General features: G+C 36.2%; 1 protein-coding gene across 1 annotated transcript in view; it reads left to right on the top strand.

Annotated features, from left to right (window-relative positions):
• Positions 1-21,547, top strand: part of FMN2 (formin 2) — a 172,989-nt gene that overhangs the window by 121,601 nt on the left and 29,841 nt on the right. The window contains 4 exon segments of the mRNA XM_063306373.1: positions 1,645-1,704; positions 2,420-2,540; positions 13,578-13,670; positions 21,226-21,277. Coding sequence (XP_063162443.1) covers positions 1,645-1,704; positions 2,420-2,540; positions 13,578-13,670; positions 21,226-21,277 — 326 coding nt within the window.

Below are 21,547 nucleotides of genomic sequence, written 5' to 3'. Positions count from 1 at the left end.
TGTGTTGTTCTGTTTTCTTCAGCATGATTTGCCCGTGCTTATAGTATATTACATAAGATGCTCAATCAGATCTGTTGTATTTTTTTCTAAGCTTATTTTGTTTTATAGTTTTTCTGTTTGAACATTTTTCCAAATTCAGCACTCATTGCACTTCAAATACCATAAGGGTTTCCCTTTGTTAGTGGGATTCCAAATGAATTGTGACTTTTTGAAAGAATTTAAGAACGTTAGTAAAATAAGAATAGTTCACTTAGTCAAACCCTAGATTCGTTTAGTTCGGCATTCTGTTTCCAAAGACCACAATCAAGAAGATACCAATCACGCCCCCTCAAAAAAAAAAAAAAAAACCGAAGAGAAGAAATCTCCAGGTGCACAAATAAAACATATATTTAGCCTTATAGTAATTCTTGGATACTAGTGGTAGTAGAAAAATTGACAAGATATTACCCAATTTTCATTCTCAATATCTATTTACAAACTGGAATTACAGATTTTTGTAGTTTGTAATTCAAAGCCTCACAAAATGTTTGCAGAAAGTATCTACGTTAGAAAAAAAGTATAAAATGGGCATACTAGGAGATGTGACAATGTGTAGTCAGTTTTGTGCTAATTTTTCTTCCAAATTTGCAAAATGATAGTGAAGTAGGTTAACATAAACTTGTGTTCATGAAAAAAAACTGAACAAAGCCAATACAGACAAATGTTTCTATCCCTAAATCCTGTTTATCACTAGTTCATTGGATTACCACTTCTAAAATTCTGATATTTTTCCTATAAATAATATTGAAAAATAAGCATATTCAGTGGTTTTAAAACTTCATAAGTTTTCCATTTAATAATGAATTTATATAACATCTAAGCAATCTTCCCATTGCTTGCTTATATTTTCCTTTTTTATATTTTAGTAAAATAAAAAAGAATTATAAATTGGATAAAGGTCATTTGTAATGATCAGTAAAAAGGACCTGTTATTTAAAAAATTTCCTAGAATTCTTGCCTATACTATAGAGTTACTATATTGTCTTACAAGTGATAATAAAAATTCCCTATTGTCCATTGCATACATACATGAAAGGTTTTTGGTTTTTTCTCTCTTCTATTTTTGGGGTTCATTTGATTTCTAGTATAATACAGGTAGTCCTCACCTAATGATAGTAATTGGGACTGGCGACTCTGTCACTAAGTCACACAGTTGTAAAGTACGACATCATGTGACCACACTGACTTACCTCAGCAGTTCGGTTGCAGTCATTAAGCGAATCCTGCACGGTGGTTAAGTGCAATGTCACATGCCATTTGAGACCTCCTGCTGGCTTCCCCATTGACTTTGCTTGTTGGAAGCCGGCAGTGAAGGTCACAAATGGAGATCATGTGACTGTGGGACACTGCAACATCATAATTGCAAGCCGGTTGCCAAGTGCCCGAATCATGATCATGTGACTGCGGTGATGCTGCAACAGCCGCAACTACGAGGACCAGTCGTAAGTCTCCTCATTCAGCACTATCGTAACTTCAAATAGTTGCTGGACATGTGGTTGTTAACCAAGGACTACCTGTACTCTAAATGTATGCATGTAGAAATTATTCAATCTAAATTTCAATATATTTCATATATAAATGCTATTTAATTTTGATCTTACACAGGACAACAGCAGAAGTCTTCTGTCATATATTGTCTCATATTATTTGCGTAATTTTGATGAGGTAAGTATGGACTTCCATTTGACCTGTTTTTTTTTATTATTTTAGGATAGAGTTTTGTTTGTTTCTGTCATTTAATATAAAAACTTTTGGTAAAATCTAGTGGGGGGCACTATTCTTGAGAGTACTAAGAATAAGGTCACAAACTCTTTCATACACTCTCAAAATCTACTTTGGAGCATTTCTCAACCTCTAAGGCAGGTGTTTGAGGGGATAGGCAGTATACAGTATGAAGGCAAGTTTTAATGTTCCATTGCATGTTCAGGTGTTTCCTTTCACAATATTGGATTTCATCTCTTATATCCTGATTGCTTAAGCATGTGATGAAGGCAATTGATGAATTTGATTGGTGTTTGCTGATGGCTTAGATACTTTTTGAAGGGAAATATGTTGCTGGCATGCCCTCAGTAGTATCACTGACTAAAATCTGTCAAAGCAAGCCTTTCATAATTGACTGGATTGCCACTATTTCTGACATTTATATGCTACCCAATCAAGAACATTCTCTTTACAGATTGTACTATCAGTTAGAAATCATATTACAGAAATTTAGAAGAGCCAGAAAAAAGTAGTTTGAAGGCCCCAGGTTCCCCACCCCTGCACTAAGTGGTGTTTGCTCTTGAATCACTTTGATAATATATTTAATGAAAGATGGAGAAATATATAGTTCTTGTCTCAGTGTTATCTTATCTATTCAGACTACTTATTGTTTTGCCAGGATGCTGGAAAAGAACAATGCATCTTCCCTCTTCCAGAACCACAGGATCTTTTTCAAGCTTCTCAGCTAAAATTTGAAGAGTTCAATAAGGAACTTCGCAAACTTAAAAAAGACTTGAGAGGTAATAGCTTTCTGATATTCATAGTCATTTTGCCTTTGAGGTAGATATGAGAAAAAATGCCTGTAGATACCTCTAATGTGTGCCAGCAAGCGTACAAGAAATGGCAATGAAAAAGCCAAAGATACTGGAGAAAGTCACTATGACAGTCAAATTCTCAAAGATAGATATATGTCAGACCTTAGGTTGCATTTTGAATCATATTTAGAGATTTAGCTGGATTTGTCTCAAGAAAGGAAACTGGAGAAAATTCAGCTGCAAATTTGAAATATATCAATTAGAAAACGTAATTATATTTTAAAATATATGGATTTTTTTCTCAGGGCTCAATATTCAAGAAATCAAATTTAATCAAGAAATTGCTGAAGACTTCATAAAACTATCAGTATATTTCTAAAACAGACCTCAGAGACTTGTTAGGCTACATCCTGCGCAGAGTTATCTGGAAGTTAATTTCATGAAACACAGAAGGATTTCTATTCATACAGACATTCATACAATTCTGCTTTTAAGCTGCAAAAGAGTCCACATCCATGATCCACCAAGGTTGTTGCTTGTTTCTGCAATGCATCTGAGGAAATTGGCCAAGAGTAGGAAGATTTGAAAGTGCTCAGGTCAAACCTCATCTCTGCCACAAGTGTTAGTTGCTCGTAGGCAATTTGCTATTGTTCGGTCTAGTGCAGGGCAGAGAAATTCTCCTACAGTGTTTTTCCTTTTTATCTTAATTGTGCGGCAAATACAGTGTCCAAATCAGGAAGCTAGGCAGCCAGGCCTGTTTGGGTCAAGCAGTTTTAAACATCCTTTCAAGGAAGGAATGTGATAGCCTTGGGCTTTTTGTGTTAAAATGCAGCCAAAGGGTATGTGGAAATGTTCTCTCTTATTGTAGAATCATCTCTTCAGTGGTGTGCATTCTGTCTGATTTCCAATGCATCAGTTAAATCCCAGGAGAGTTTTAGGAGGAATTCATCCCACCTTTTTCAATGCTGTTGTCGTTAATAGGAGGGGAAGTTACCCTTGAGAAATGGTTGGAGAAATCACCCACCCAGTTCCTCTGCCCACAAACATAGTGGAGAATTTTGTGTCCTGTTTCTCAGCCTCACCCTTCTCTGCAGTATGCTAATGATAATATGGGAATACAAATATTGGCAGGCCTTAAAGGCCTATTGTAAGGATTATAGATATATAATACTGTATGTATGTATGTATGTATAAAATAAAAATATGGATGGGGAGCTCCCCTGCCAAAAAGGCTGATATAAAATATGCTAACTTTTTCCAGTTGTCAGAATTAATATCTTTGGCCCTAACCACGTTCGCCAAACTTTGATTTCCATTATATAGGCAGGCCCTGATTTTCTGGGTCTCCAAGGATTGAAACTAAGACTGATGATTCACAAAGAATTCCAAAAGGATATCTTCATACTGGATAAACAGGCTTTAAAAATAATAAATTCACTGTAATTCAGCAAAAACAAATCCAAAGTGATACATAGTGGAACAAGATATCAACTCATCAAGTGTGTGTGTGTGTGCACGCATATACACAAACACACATTGATAAATACAGTAGTTATTTAAAACATGGTAAATATAATAATTAAAAACAATTCTTGCTTTGGGAACTGGATTTAAAAAATGCTATGATCAGGGTTAGCAGTGATGGATCAGAAAATAGGTTTTTGAAGTGAGAATGAATAAATGTATGAAAATGTGGTATTAACTATTTGGGAAGATACTGAAAATAATAGTGAAATGGTGCCCTTAAATTAATTAGTGGTACAACTATAACATAATTTATAATAAAAGTTTTTGATGTCTCACCTCAAAAAAGGGTATTGGAGTGTTTTAAAAAGTGTTACGGGCTAAAGAAGCTTCTCCCAAGAGAAGATTGTAGCTTTGGGGATATTTATCTGAGAAAGAAGATAGGTAAGCAGAGAACTATTAGAATATGAAATCATACATGGGGTTGAAAATATGGAGAGAGAAGATACTAAAACTCAAGATCAGTGATTGAAGGTAAATGCAGGAATAATTAGAGGTATGCTTTTATCAAATACCTATTTAATTTTTTTTATTTTATGGTTTATTGTTGTGAGCCACCCAAACTTGTGTTTAAGATGGGTGGCCATACACATCTTTTAAACAAAAAAATAAATAAAGGAATTTCTTGTCATTGAATTTAGAAATGACAACCAATTTCAGTGGTTTTATAGGGAGATTAGACCCATTAATGGATTAAAGGACTACTCTTTCTTGGCAGGATTCCATGACCTGAATCAAAAGCAGTATATTTGAAAGACCATTGATGTTTAGTTTATTTGTGTGGTGCGTTGTCCCTCTGGTCGTGATGCTGAAAAATGGCATCATTGTTTTCTGATGTTGTGAGGCAGGAAACACATTAAACTCTAGCCTATACCCTATATAAGTTAAGGACAATCTCCTGTAGTTAGAATCTGCCTTCCAGGCTTAAGAACTAGATGGGTCTTGAACCCAAAAGCAGTCTTTCTCAATGGTAGCCCCACAGCTTTGGAATACCTTTCCAGCAGAGATACTCCAGGCCCCCTTCTTTTAGCTTTCTATAAGCCATCAAAGCAGTCCTGTTTCAGTAGACATTTGGTGACCAATTATTAACTCTTCACTTGATGTTCAGTTTTTTTTATTTTTAATGATGCTGTGAGAGAGATATTCATATTCACTATACCTCAGAGTATATATTATATAATACATATCTTTGTTAACCACCTGGAATCTTGGGAACTTGATCATATAAACAAATAGATAAATTCATGAATTCATCAGAAAGCTTTAAAAAACAAGGAATGACCTCTCCCGACCTCTCATCTCCCTTTCTTTGTGTCTTTTGGCCTTCTCTCAGCCAGAAACAGGCTACCTATCCTGCTTTAAACACCAGTTGCTAGAGAGCCAGGGGAAGGGGAGGTGACTTTCTCAGTTCTTACATTATCATGCAGTTTTGCAGCACACGCCTCTATATAGTGTGGAACACACATAAGAATAGTATATCAGCACTTTCTGTGCTGATATTAAACACATGCATAATAATGAAAACTTACTAGTAAGGTTTATCATTACAGGCCCAGCCCTACAATTAGTGGTATTGGAAGCCTTGAAGGATACTACTATTTCTGCCACTCATCTGGCACTCCCTCCTCTAATGTACTGTTCCAAGAGACATGGGAAAATGTTATCACCAAGGCTGAAATGTAACAGTCAGATCACTTTTGCTGTATGCACAATGAAGGCATGGCACTTTGCACTTCACTGGAATGTTTGAGCTGAAGTCATGTTCCTGGAGACGACAGCAGCCGGACCAAAAAGAAGGGTAACACAACATAAGTCAGAAGACAGCTTCTGTCTCAGACTAGAGAGGAATGAGATAGTACTGACCTTGGAAAGTTTTGACTTTACCCACAGTGGAGGAATGGATGGTGAAGATGATGGAACTTGCTGAGATGGCTAAATTGGCATTAGAGATAAGATATTGTCTAAGTTTAATGCTGACTGGAAACCCCTTATTGACTTTTTGCATGAAACTGAAAAAAATGAAATTATGATATATGGTTTTGATGATTAGGAAAAAAAACAGATTATAGAAAAAATGTAAGTAATGCTGTAGCCATGGAGTAAGAGGTTAATTTACATTTATACTTATAGCTGCTGTAAAAGAAAATTGGAAGTCACTTATTTATATTTTCTTTCTTTTTTTCCTTTTTCCTGTACTTTCAGCTTTGTTCTTTTCTTATTTCTTTCTTTTTCCTCCTCCCTTCATTCTAAATATTAGTTCTTGTTAGTTTTTATCTTCCTTCTTAAAAGTTTAAGATAGATAGATAGATAGATAGATAGATAGATAGATAGATAGATAGATAGGATCTATACACCCAAGAGTTGTCTACCACTCAGAGTGAGACTTTCTGTTGGGAGCATAACATATATGATTGTTGAGCCACCAATAAAAAAAGCAAATGGCAAAAGGGATAATGGCACTAATAGTAGAAGGCTGTGTATTGAATGGTTTCCAGGGTGTTGTGTTGTGTTTGGTTTAGAAACAATTTGTACAGTATAGCTGCCCATCTCACAAAGGTGACTCTGGGTGGTATACAGAGATTAAAACCAAAAAACAATGACGTACTTCATTAAATCCATATGCAACCCATATTGTAATATATTCCTGGGGTCCCAGCCCAAATGGCTGTGGGGACATCCAATTCTTCAGCATCTTGCAAAAGGCCAATAGGGTTGGGGCCAGCTGGATCCCTCAGGGAATGCTGTACCACAGGGCAGGCAAAGCATCAAATAAGGCATGACTCCTCAGGACCACAAGATGATGCTGTTTAATATACTGTAGATGCAACCAGCAGTGTTGGTATATATGCACAATTTATATGCCTGCTACATATAAAGTAGTTCTTTCTGCCCTCCCAAAATTAAATACTACATGGCTGAAACACAGTTACCTTCATGGGAAGTTTCTTCCTGTACCTGAATGTTTCAGTAACCCATGTCAAAAAAAGAGGAATCACTTAATTCTAGTGACTGGTAGTACAACTTGCTGCATCTCATAGTCATACTATTCTGTGGGAAACCAAACAAACATAAACGATTTTTGCAGTTACAATATTTACTTTATGGTACATAATCAGTGGATAACTTTCAGTGCACAAAGGACTAAAAAGGAGAATTAAACTGAATTTCCTTAAAGGGGAGAATTGCTTTTGCATTGTTTTTAAAATAGTAACTACACAGATTCCACATTTTATCTGTTTACTTGTTTTATGAGAAGTATGCACTGGACTTTGTTAATTTAGAAGGAAAAAGACTTCAGGAATATTAAATAAAAAAGGCATAATTTTATATATATTAGATATATTTTGGCATGTTGGGACCTTTCTTGTAGTTTATAGCATGAGTTTTTTTGTAGTTGAAGGAACAATTTATATAATATTTCACCAGCCATGCTCCTCAGCTGCCACCAGTTTCTTTTCCATTTGTTTTAAAGCTTTATGTGGCTGGACATTAATCTGTTATGTACCAGACATTCTAATAAACAAAGGGTCTGAGACAGCTCAGGATTTTATTAATATATCTACCAGTTTGGCTCCATTATTTTCCCTTCAATTTCACAGCTCTCCGGGATCCTCAGTTGAGCCTTTCTCAGTTCAGTGACATACAGTTTGTTAAGCAACCTGATCTGCTTTTGATCTCTCCTGGCTGTCACCAGTCTTTCTTGATCTAGTTGTGTCAAGTTATGACTTTCAGTAATTCACTCATTCCACACTCAAAATGTTAGTACTTGCTACAAGATTTAAATCACCTTGCTGTCTTAAAGAGAAGCTCAGTCCACTGAAACAATACAGGAATATTTTACATGTAACATTTATATCAATTTCTGCAAAGCTTCATCCTTCCCACTCTTCCGCACTCTGAAAGTCTCTGCTTGATCATAATATTTTTATTAGTTATTTAAAAAATAGCTTGCAAACAAGACTGATGGCAATGAGATATATTGGTTCTTAGGGTGCACTCACATAAACACATTTTAGAGCGAACTGAAAATAGGGCTTTAATGTGTACATTTGCAAGAGACTTCAGTTCTAGTTAGGAACAAAGCTTCACAAATATGCACATCTACCCAGAAGTAAGCCTCTTTAAGTTGAGAGAGACTTATTCCCAACTTTGTAACATGCAAACTTCTTTCAACAATTCCTGCAGTGTAATCCTAGTTTGGGAAATTTAATTTTAGGCACTCTGAAAGTCTCTCTTTGCTGGATCATAATTTTTTTATTAGATATTTTAAAAAAATAGCTTGCAAATAAGACTGATGGCAATGAGATATATTGGTTCTTAGGGTGCTGCCAGCTAAGGCTTTAGCAAGGCATACGTACAGAGAGGCCATTCAAAAGGGTATACCCTTAGACATCTAGAGGACTGGCCAGAGTAAGTATTTTGATCTTATATATACATGAAGGGAACAGGGAAGGCTTCTAAAGAAGAAAACACAGAGAAACTGTCAGTATTTAGATCGAGAAACTGTATTTATGCACTTCTATTAATTAACCTAAAAGGCATGAGCTGGCAAACACTGTTTTCTGTTGTTGTTTTTTAAAGGGGAAGGGAGGGAGGGAGGGAGGGAGGGAGGGAGGAAGGGCGAGCCAGTTTTGTGTAGTGGTTAAGGCACTTGAATTCTTGTCCTGCCTTAGGCACAAAGCCAGCTGAGTGACCTTGGGCCAGTCGCTGTCTCTCAGCCCTAGGAAGCAGGCAGTGGCAAAACAGTTCCTAAATCTTGCCAAGAAAACTGCAGGGGCTTGTCCAGGCAGTTTCCAAGCATCAACACTGACTTGAAGACACTCCTTCCCCCCAAAAAATCAAATAAAAACATCAGTATCAATGAGGAAGGACTTATTTATAATTTAACTAAATGCCAACTGTATCAAAGTCCAAGTCTGAGTCTACAGAGTCTTTATTTTCATCCATCCATGTGATTGTATGTAACTTTAAGCTTAAGAGATCAGAAAATATGAATTTTAGTAGTATGGAGAAAGGCACAATCTTAATATTTTCCTCATACATTCTGTCTTATTCAGTGATAACTTATAATTACATAACTATATTGAGAGCATACCATACTGTTTCTTGCATTAGATCTACTTCAATGAACTATATGATTGCTTTAGTTCACAGTCAACATTAAGGAACAGTTTACCACTGAAGTAAAACATAACCCAACATAATTCCTTACAGAAAATTCCATAATTTTGTCTGAACCTTCATTTTTAATTTTCTGCCATCTTAACATTTTCATTTTTCTTGATAAACTTTCCAGTTATTCTATAGATACGGCTAATCTATTTTGCTCTGAATAGCAACTTGTGTGTTTGCATATGTGTGATTACTGAGTGTGCATGTACATGTGTAGGTTTTAAGGGGAAAATTATACAACTGAGAAGGGACATGTCAGATGATCCATCACCTAAAGGAATACAAAACAAACCCACTGGCTGACCCAGGTCAGTAACCCCAACAGAGGGCAGTGTAGAACCATTCTTAGGAGCCTTCATGCCATGCTGATCCAAAGACCTAAGTTGCGGAGCTGACATGTAAAAACACTCCAAAGCTGTGTTTCTGTAGAGTAAAGAACAGCAGCCCACAAGAGCTGCTTCTTTGGGTGTGATTCAGTTTAAGGTAATGAGGCTATTCAAGTCTTCAGTGGTTTGCATGACTGCTGCTGAACCATCTCTTCGGATTGCCACATAGAATGCTCTTGTGGCCAGCTAATCATCCCTGCCACATCCGCAGACAGCAGTAGTCTTTGCAAACATGGCTGAAAGGGTTAATTGACTGAAACAACTGCTGTATCCAGACTTCTAAACTGAAACCATATGTAAAAGAAAGGCAAGATTTCATTCAGTCTCTGAGTCATGTCTTACTATCCTTAAAACTCCAAACAAGGCGCTTCTGGGAGACGTTTATGAAGCCCCAACAGTCATTAGCCTAGGTCAGAGCAATCCTTCCCCAGAAGAAGTGACTAGAAGAATAAGAGGTCTTTCTCTTCAGGTGTGTCACTCACAGTTAAATGTAATTTCCCCTTCTTATGTTACATTCCAAACACTCTTTAAAGTTCCCAACTTTCGCCATTTCTGTATGGCTGTGGGGCAGTCAGATCAGATGAGAACTCTCTTGTAAAGAATGTTTTAAAATGCACGTGTCTATTATACATTAATAAAAATTAGTTTGGAAGAATGTTCAGAACAGCAAATAAGATGTGTTCATGGCACACATATCCTTCCACTTTTAAATGGAGGGATTTTAGGGCAAACTCATCTATTGAATTTGTAAAATAAATCAATTTTAATGTATTTTAATACAACGTTCTCCAGAGGTGAATTGAGATTCAGCATCATAATATCCTCCTCCAATTTCAGGTTAAAAGCAGTTTGGCTGAACTTTATAACATTTTCACTCTTCAATATTTGACCCCAAACTGTATTTTAACTGACTGTGGTCTGTTGTTTTTATTGTTTGTTTTTGCTTGTTCAACAAATTACGCAATGCATATTAGACATTTCACATTTACCCAGAAGCTTGGAAACAAGCTGTTCAGAAGAATGTGTATGGAGAAAGGGGCCAGGAAAGACATGTCATGCTATTTTGGACATGTCATGCTATTTTGTCAAACAAATAGTAAATTGTTAGCAGCAGCAGCAAATCTGGGATCCAGATACATACATACTGTACATACCTACCTACCTACATACATACATACATACATGTCTGTGGGTTGGGAGGGAAGAAAGGAAGGGAGCATGAAGGGAGAGTTGGAAACGAATGCTGTGGATGCCACATCCCTTGTGTTGCCATAATATTAAATTGAGTCCAGTTATTGTGTCTGCAGCTGGGCAAGAGAGAAGACAGGGATTGATATAATAAAAAATACTGAATCTAATTAATTGTTAATAATGACATCAATGTTTTCTTCTATACTCAGGTATCAAAATGTGTCAGCTCATACACACACACACACGATCTTGAGTCTGTTGTATGACAATTCTAGATAATGATTGTTTTTGCTGTATCCAAGGCTTTGAGAATTTTAAAGAGAATAAGAACACCCCATTTTGACTGGCAATGGTTCATTCTTTACTCTAAACATGTAGATTTTGTTTTCTATCTTCTACTGTTGAAGTCAGAAACCAGACTGGTTTTCCCTGAAGAGGCAACAGAAGTCAGCGAGACCACAGAAGCGATCAAAACAAGCTTATATTGCACCGCAGCTCCCGCGCTTACTGTATAATTGACCTAACATCACGTTTGTTTAGACACAGAGCCTATAAACGCTAAACTTGGTAACCATGAATAGTCTCATTGAGGTCAATAGAATTTACGTGGTAGGGTTGTTAAACATGTTTACAAGCATGTGTGATCTCAGCCTTGGTAAATCATTGTAGCTGAGTTTTAAAAGCTTATCCTTGTAAGACAGATGTAGTACTGTCTTTTTAAATCTTTTCAGGCAGCAAAAGTTAGTTAATTTAAAAAACAAAACAGGTTCCCTTATTAAGAGACAACTCTCACTACTTCCAGTGAGACTTCCAGCAATTTTGTTTTAAGTGAATATTCATTTCCTGATCTAACTTGAATGCACCATTCCCATGGTCTGATTCCCAAACAATTCTATTCTCAAAGCCGTGCCATTGGTTTTAAATTTATGTAAAAGCAATATTAAGGAATTAAATCAACAAGAAGCTGCTGTACATTTTTAACCCAGTCTTCTTTAAATTTTATTGGAAGTATTTCTTGCAGAATTCCCAGTCATTTCTGGAGGGTGCCAGGATGAGAAAAGCTACCTTAATTCCTTTTATTATTTTTTTAAATTAAAAAAATGAGGTTTTGCCACAAAATGTTGTCATTTTTTTCTACCAGACTGCTTGATCAAATCCAGTCATTACAAGTTTGAAGCTTTATTTTAATTGTCATTCTGTCAAATTCTTCTATGTTTTCATCTGGACAATGCCAGCAGATTTTAGGACTATATGTGAGATAAAACCCACAACTGTGTATTCTTAATAGTTAAGATCTCTGTCTTTAGATTTTGCTTTCATTGTTTAACTTTTTTATGTGAACTTCAAAACTAAGCATAACCACAAATTCTGTGATCTTGGTAACCTGATAAATACATCAGTCAGCTCAATATCCTGGCATGAACATAAGCACTTAGCTTGATTTTTTAAAAATATGATTTGAAATAAAATGGTTAAGGTTATCCACAACTTTGCAGACCATTCTACATTTTAAAGGTCTTTCATAATTTTATTCTGCTGTTCTCTGAAGTGGTGAATGTCAATTACAGTACATAAGAGAATTTTATGAGTTTATCTTGGTAAGGCCTGTAGGATGTTAAGTCGACCTATACTGGGCAGACCCAGGTTCAATTATTTGTTGACCATAAAAGATAAATTATTCAGTACACATTTTCTTGTTGTTGTTTATTTGTTTAGTCGCTTCCGACTCTTCATGACTTCATGGACTAGCCCACGCCAGAGCTTCCTGTCGGTCATCAACACCCCCAGCTCCCCCAGGGACGAGTCCGTCACCTCTAGAATATCATCCATCCACCTTGCCCTTGGTCGGCCCCTCTTCCTTTTGCCCTCCGCTCTCCCTAGCATCAGCATCTTCTCCAGGGCATCCTGTCTTCTCATTATGTGGCCAAAGTACTTCAGTTTTGCCTTTAATATCATTCCAAGTGAGCAGTCTGGCTTTATTTCCTGGAGGATGGACTGGTTTGATCTTCTTGCAGTCCAAGGCACTCTCAGAATTTTCCTCCAACACCACAGTTCAAAAGCATCTATCTTCCTTCTCTCAGCCTTCCTTATGGTCCAGCTCTCACAGCCATATGTTACTAACATTTTCTTACTTAGCTGGAATTTGGAGAAAGCCAGTAGAATTCAGTACTTATTTTTTTGTTTTGTTTTGAGAATGAAAGCAATAACATATAGACTATTTATTTGCATGTTAAAGTACTGTTATTTGGCCAATATGCTGTATTTAAGTGACATTCAGATTGGGTACTGGATTCTGCATGCATATGCATCCACAATGATGCAAAGTTTGGCTTGCATCAGAAAAGCAAACAGTTGTGTCCTCTATACGGCAGACAGGGTACTGCTACTGTGATACTGCATGTTAATGTTTTTCTGGTGATGCATTTTTATTCTAGATATGTGGCATTGCAATGATAAGGAGCTATTGCAGTTATATTCCTGTATACTGAAAATTAAATTTACATAGATTTCCACAACCAATCTTATCCATGCTGTCATTGATAAATTTTAGCCAGACTAAAGTGGCAGTAATTATGCCAACCCAACAAAAGTATGTGCTTTTGCAGTGAGAAATAAGTCTTTGCAACTCATCCTAAATGTCTGTTGGGGCCCAACACAGTGAAACTGTAAATGAAAATCTACTTTTCTTTATAATGAATATTGTAAAGCAACATTTTATTTCAAATCCTCATGTTACTTTAATTTTCAGCATGTGAGACAGAAGCAGGCAAAGTTTGCCAGTTTTCATTAGAAGAACACATCCAGCCCTTTAAAGACAACATGGAGAAATTCATTAGTCAAGGTAAATAATGACTAGTAATTTAACCTTTCCAAGCTTTATCACAAGAATGTTGTAGAAACAATATTTAGACATGGTGAATGACATGTCTATTTATTTTGGAGCCATAGAAATGTGCAGATTAGCTTAATCAGATGGTTTCTTATTTCAAAATAGCTTACCTGTTCTGTGCTCCATTTCTGAATGTTGTTCACTTTCAATAAAGTCTTCTGATGAGTTCATATTCTGTGTAGGAAACAATTTTCCAACATTTGTTTCATGACAGTTTTATAAAACTGGTGCTTTGAGTTGTCTCCAGATACATGATGATATTTTTCAAAGGACCTATAAACTTCTGGCTTATTTCATTTGCAGATTGTCTCTGGACAGTCACAAGTTTTGGAAACAAAATCCAAAGAATTCTCTAAAAATGTTTGGGTCACGTTCAGGAAATATAAAAAGAAATGTGGGTTTGTAGGACATAGCTCATTTCTCACCTTCATTTCATTTTTTTCAGTGATTGATCTTTATTGTGTTTTTGTACAGGCACAATATCTTTTTGTTTGTCACATGACTGCACACACACACACACACAGACACTCAAATCATTTAAGGAAAAAAAAGACCTCTACTTTGGAACTGAGAAAGATTTTCTAGTGTCTCTGTAGTGATGTATCACGAAATTCATAACAGGTATTATCTATTAATATCTAATTAATATTCTTCCAATCCTGGATCTTCACAGAAAAATCTACCTTTAAATAAAAGATGAGCTTTTTGTAGCCCTTCAGTTATTCACCAGTTCATATAATCTGAGTTATTGAATAATTCCTGGCTTTCCTGCAATGCAGCCTTCACTGTCTGCCAAGGTTCAAAACTGATTTCCATCCTTCCCTTTACTTACCTGTCACAGTTAAGGAAATAATTGGAGCCCCAATGGAAGGAAGTTTTTTTTCCCCCATTATTTCACCACTTGGACTTTTTAGCTTTACTTTTATTTATATTATTTATTATTGTATTTTTATACTGTGTATTTTATGATAGTTGTTTTTAATCGATTGTTATAAACCACCCAGAGTTCCCCGATGGGAGGAGATGGGCGGGGACAAATTAGATAAATAAATAAATATCTTCTCCCCATCTGATTTCCACCTTTTCCCTTCCCTAGCCTCTCCTCCCCCCCCCCCTATAAAAATTCCTCTTGGCAGTTTTTCCTACCTGGAAAAACTCTGTTACAGAATAAAAATTACCACAAAGGGCATTGATGTGCTGATTGGAAAGGGAAACAGTTGTCGTATTCTTCTCAGCTAATTCTCCCCTGCAGATGTCATTTCCATTTAGCATCTTTCCTAGCAGAGTATTAGAAAAAAAGTTTGTCATATAGGAGGTGTATGGCCAAATCCTTTGTTTAATTTCTTAATTAAAGTAACACTATATACCTTGGAATATAGAATCCTTTAATTTTTATTTGGCTGGACCAAGTTCAAGCTTGAAAGAGTTTGTGCAGGATTTCTCTTTCCTGCTTAGAATTTGATAGGCTTTCATTGCAATAGGTTTTCTATGGTCTCTTGTTATTGAGGTTGGTTTAATCAATAGGTTGCTTCCGCAAGACTGGACACATAAAGATATTGTGGAGGAAACAGGACAAGGCAAGCAGGCAGAGCGTGGCTTCTGAAATTCTTTCCAGCCCCTTCATAGCAGTTCCACCCAGGGTCACATGACCAGGAGGGAGGAGGGCTTCAGAATGGAGCAGCCAGCAGCATTCCAAATTGCTGTCCAACCACCTCTCCCATAGGAATGAATTGGGGGGAAACATTCTCTCTGCAGCCCCCAGCTGGATCCAGCCCTTTTTTGAACCTGATACTTCTTTTGCTGGCTTCTCCTCCACACCAAACTGGGACCTGTTCTTTTCAATTTGGGGAGACTTATCCTGCTGCCAGATAGACGAAAAGGTTCTCAGTTCCTTTATGTAATTTCTTTCCAGCATTCCATTGCATTGGGGGGAAAAAAATTAAAAGGACACATTTGAAGATTTGTTTGTGCAGGATGTGTTCAGGAAAAGTATAAAATGGGTTTTCAAACTACATAAATTTCTGTAGTTTAATTTCTTCAAATTAACACTGTCTGAGTAAATGGTTCTCCCATATGCAATTCATGGATTAAATGTTTCCTTAAAAAAAAGAAAAAAAAATCAAGCTGTTTACTTGATTTTTTTAACTGTTTTTTGTACACAAATTCTTCTGCTCAATATAGCCTTCTGTGTATTGTCTCTTCTATTGGCTGGAAGCGGATTTGCAAAAATATTGAAATAAAAGGATTTCTAGGACATGAGGAGCTGTGTTACTACTAGCAATAGCAATTAGCGCCTTTAAAATAGTTTATTTCCACATAATCTTCCTATTGCATGCAACCTCAAACCCCACATAGACATAATTCTAAAGCACGTACAGTAGAAACATATCTATTTTATAAACTTAACTTCTGTCCCAAAGGAATCTAGCCAGAACTGGAATTATTTTTGCCCCAGATACCTGTTAATTCCCAACACATAGCCTTGTAGGGAAGAATTAGGGCTATTATATTTGGACTTCCAACATCTGGATCACTATTACATAATAGTAAGGACTTCTCACTTTCTGCCATTCTGATTACTTTTTTTTTTTGCAGCTCAGATAAGGTAATCTATTTTTTCTCTAGCTAAATGCCCTGTTTTCTTCATTTTTGATATAGTTGTATTAAAGTGCTAAGAATAAAAAGCCCTAATGAAAATAAGAAAAATTTCCAAATGTCTAACTGCTAGAACTGTAATGAGTCATATATCTATATAGGCACATGTATCTTCAGTATTTTGACAGTCCTGTTTAAAGAGCTGTATTAGTTTAAATGTGGAAAATTCACATTATTCACTTTGCAAAATCTTAACCAATTTAATTTTTTTTAATTAACAGTGTGAGCTGTTTGAAATATGGCCAAATTTTACCTTGTAAGCCTTCCTTATATTTAGCAACAGGACAGGGAAAATCAAAATCAGCCAAGATATAGTAAGATTCAGAATGAGACAAGGAGATGAAAAGATTCTTGCTGCATTCCATCTGTGATTATTCATACCCAGTTCATTCTTTAGTTACCCTGGGAAGCTGGGATGTTTCTCTTAAGATCAAATAGACTGACAGTACTCCAGACATCATTAGATTCCAGCTCCCATCAACTCTAGCCAGCATGGCCAACTATTAGGAATGATGAGAGCTGCAATCCAAACTCACCTGGAAGATTGCAAGGTCTCAGGGTGTTTTCTATACCTTTGCATTTAAGGAGAATGTTGATTTCTCCTTCTTTATTTTAATAATGGAATTTTCATTCCTTTATTTAAATTTTCCATAGTTCAAGAAGGGTATAAAGAAACCCTGAACTTTTTTCAGGACAGTTTACAGGTTTCTCAACAGATGTCTGTAATAATTTCCTTAACCTAATTAAAAACATTAGTAAAAATAAGAATTTGGTCTCATCACCATGGGTAACGCTTTATATTCCATTAGAGAGCTTGGCTTCCATGGACTTGCTTTATACATATTCTAAGAAAGGAAGAAATCATTAACCTTTTTCTCATTAAATTTGATTTGTCACTTTTTCCATCCTTAGTGTCTTCCTGAATCCAGTTCTTAGGTTAGTCAATGAGACAGCTTTTTCATTCAGAAGTAATTTTTGCAAGCTCATGAGACAACAATGAAACTTTTGGCTGGAATTAGTCTAGACTGGTCTCCAAGAACATTCAGCAAACTTACTTTTGGCTCTAATGCAGAGATTGCCTGCTATTTTTTCACTTCATGCTAGGCATACTTTCTTTCAGGATATCTATATTTCAACAGTTATTCATCACATGCCCTTCCAGTATCAGTTGCCTTTTGTTAGAGTTAAGATCCAGTAACTAAGCAGCATAAATGTGGCACTGAATGTCAAAAATTGTTGGCTCCTTTTTCTCTAGTTATTTCTAGACGTAGTTTTGTGTCATCTTCCCATCTCTTTCAAGAGTAAGAAGACATGCCATATGACTGCTGATGGCAATCACTCATCTACATTGGATCATGTTTTCTCATTGTTCTAGACAAGATTATGGACTTGTTAGTACTGGTGCAGTTTTTATCTACAGAGGGAGAATATATACCCATGTTTTCTATTTCCACTTCTACCTTTACCGCATGCACTACACAATCATAAATAGTTGGTATGAGATTCACAGTGCTGGAAGCTTTTCAGCTGATAGTCTCATGTTCTACACCTCCTCATCTCTAAGAGGCTTACTTTTGAAAAAAATGATATTTCTTTTATGAAATGCCCTAAGGAAAAAAATAGAGATACAACATCTTAGAATCAGAGGGACATTGGAAGACATTGGAAGTCTTCTAATACAACTCCCTGCCTAGTGCAGGAATCTTTATCTATTTTGCTTGATCTCATTTTTATGGTATAATGTTTTAATAGTTTCAGCAAACTAATTGAACAGCATCCCAAATTTCATGGATGAAAACTAAATGTGTAAGTTAGTATAGATCACCAAAATAGGCAAGAATGTAAAAATTTGCCACCATTTCAAGTCGCTCCTTCAGAACCGAATGAGCTTGACAATGAACTATGGGTATTTCCTTATGTCTTAGTTTTACACTGCAGGGACATTCTCTAACATATGTTCCTATACCAGGAAATTTTTAAACAGTCTTTCAACAACTGAATTGGATGCCATGGAGATGCAGTGTTTTTGTGGTATAGTTTAGCATTTGTAGTTGAGGAATAGTTGTAGTTGAGCCTAATTTTTTTAAAAAATGTATTCCTCTGCTTAAAGGATAATTATGTAATGGTTTTACCCAGTTCAAATTTATTTGGCTCCAGGCCCAATTTGGCTTAATGTTAAATTGCAGGCTTGGAATAAAATGAAATGATTGTGAAGCTAATGTTGTGTTTCTCCTTCTGTCCAACCCCAAGAAGCATGTTTGTGAGCCTTAACATAATTGAGTTTAACATTAACTATTATTGTGGATAACTTAATGGAAAAATTGGGGGCCTTGTCATCAAATCCTATGTCTCCATGGGTAGTAAAGTCAATATGATGAAAATGTGTGGAATCATACATCCAGAATACCTGAAATTTGGATCTCATTTCCATGAATTATCAAAGCTTTGTCCTTTTATTCTCTACCCCTTGTCAACTGTTTCTAGCACAAAAACAGTGGTCAAGTTTCTGTTTATTTTAAAACCTTGGTTTTTAAAGGTGGATGTAGTCATTTTTCAATTTCTCTTTCTCAAGCATTTTGTCTAATGATGGGGTGTTGAGATGAAGATTGGTCTTTGAGAAAAAGAAAACTCTATATAGTATCAATAACAGAGTGGTCACTTTAAAGTGTTGCAGACCAGTGCTACATTCATACTCCAGCATGCTCTGAGGCAGCTTTCAGAGATCAAATTTTAAGCACTGCACAGTCCTAATAAAAAACCCCAAATCCCCTGGAGGAGGAGGAGGAGGAGGAGGCAGAGGAGGCAGAGGAGGAGGAGGAGGAGAAAAACCTGTGTGAAACCTTTTGGTGATATGATGTAGACCACTTCAAGAACAGTCATTTAAAAAAAACACTTAATTTAACTTCTAATGGAAGGTGTAGTAGCTGCCTAAACTTTTATAATTCTAATACCCTATTGTCCTACTCAGTTCAACCATTTCTTCAAGTCCCTTGGAGCAAATGTGCACTAAGTTCTCACTAACTGTAGTCAACATATCCAGATGTTTTGTCAAGGTTTGATAGGTCTAGCTTCTATTCAGATGTTGTTGAATGGGTATACGTGTGCTTGTATAGTTACAGTTAAATCAGTTTCACAGTAACTTTTGATTGGTATAACTTGCAAAAGATGAGAATTCACCTTGTATCAGGACTTGTCATCAGAAAGTATGGAAAACTAGTGTAAACGTGTTCAGTTTTAAATGGATGGTTATCATAAAATATAGAAAGGTCATTAATGCAAAGCAAAATTCAATAAAACAATAAAAGTCATGATGGTTCCCCCCTCCATGGGTGAGAATGAAAATTAATTTGATGGAGATATGATACATTTTACAAACCTACCAAAATTTTCAAGCACCAATGTTAAATAAAAAATCAATTTTTGGTGAGTACTGTGGTACGTAAGTAATGGCAATGAATAAGAGCCTCCATTTCATTACTCTTTTTAGTCTAAGCCCTAATCTGTTTGTATCATTCAGACATTTTAACTTTTATTTTGGTTACTTGCACAACCTGCTTTCTCCTTCAAACTTTCCATGCACACTCTTTGTACTGGTCCTGGATGGGACCTGCTCTTCTCAAGACATTTTTTTTTCCCAAAGGATGAGTGAATGTCTTTTTGCCACCGTACCAGTTTATTTGAAAGTGGAGTAAAGCTGGACATTTTTTTTAACCCTACAGAGCTAGTGGGCAGTCTGTTTTCTATTGGCTTTGTTCTTACGTTACTCTGCCTCCCAGCAAGTAAGCCTTTACTCAGCAACACTGCAGTCTGCCATGAAAGGAATACAGACAGTCATATTAGCAAGCCAAATCTTAATGCTTGTAGTCAGTTTGAGTATATTTTACAGTCCCTGTTTAAAAGACTTGATGGTTATTAAGCAACATTTTTCAACAAATTTGATCTTAATCCTTTTATTCAATATCTAGTCATTCTCATAATCTGTGCTTAAAAGGAAAAAAAAAGCCCTGCTCAGTTCCTGTTTTTATAAGCAGCATGCTTCACCCATCTCCCAATATCTGGGGTCAAGTGAACCATTACTTTCTTCTCTACAGACACACAGAGAGAGCACTGTGCTAAATCTTCAAGCACTATTACAGTCATGGTGAATTTTGCCTGGTTGTAAAAATGGTGTCATGCGAACAGTCTTCCAGCATCACTAGCAGGGGCTTAAAGTCAGCAGGATAATTTTCATACCAAGATTATTTTGCCCCATATCATATGCTCACGATGCCCACAACATATACTGAAAGCCGTGGAGTGGGGGGAGAGAATATGCAGTCATTATCAATTTTCTTTTTCTTTCATGTGGAATAGGGACGAGTGAATTTTTATTTCCAAAAGCTGAGGTTTATTGGAAAGGGACCTAGTTTGAGACTCAAAAAAAAAGAAAAAAAAGTCTTATTTACTGGTAATTTAGGGGAAAACTGATTGGCTCATGGTGGTCTCTGTTCTCAATATGCTGAGGCTGGCAGAACTGAAGACTGTGAAAAACAATAAAAGATCAACTTCAGAATGGTTTATAAAAATTGGGGGCAGTAGCGGGAAAACTGCATTATATGGAGATGCCTTCAGGTATCCTAAATCCTACTGTGAGTTCAGTTGGTCTTAAACCTCTTCTGGATGTAATGCCAGATGTAATGCCTCTACATTTCATTATTTTAAAGCCAAGACCAAGCTCATAGATTCGAGAATCATCTATAAAAACTGAGACAATGTTTTTTTCCCCAAAGGATGCACAATGAGAACATATTTAAGGACATTGCTGTAACATTCTGTATTCTATCTATAACTTTATTTTCTGTTTGTTATTTAGCTAAAATTGACCATGAGATGGAAGAGAAATCTCTGGCAGAGACGCACAAAAGGTGAGTTGAACAAGTTCAATATGAAAAGGTTTCCATCAGTACCCAAATAGTCATCTGTTGTCCTAGGTAATGAAAGAAATCTTAAAGGGCAAGTTGCTATCATGCAGTCCTACTTTATTAGAGATAGGTAGGTAGGTAGCAAATTCTCTCATACATTATTATTAAAGCTAGAAGGTTTAGGCTTTTCCTGAAATTATTGCAGCACCACAGAAAGAATTCAAATAAAATGGTTGTTTGCTTGAAATCGCAGGAATTTTTCTTCAGACTAAA

Source organism: Candoia aspera, chromosome 1 (assembly GCF_035149785.1).
Source record: "Candoia aspera isolate rCanAsp1 chromosome 1, rCanAsp1.hap2, whole genome shotgun sequence".
Taxonomy (NCBI): domain Eukaryota; kingdom Metazoa; phylum Chordata; class Lepidosauria; order Squamata; family Boidae; genus Candoia; species Candoia aspera.
This window is presented reverse-complemented; position numbering and strand designations above follow the sequence as displayed.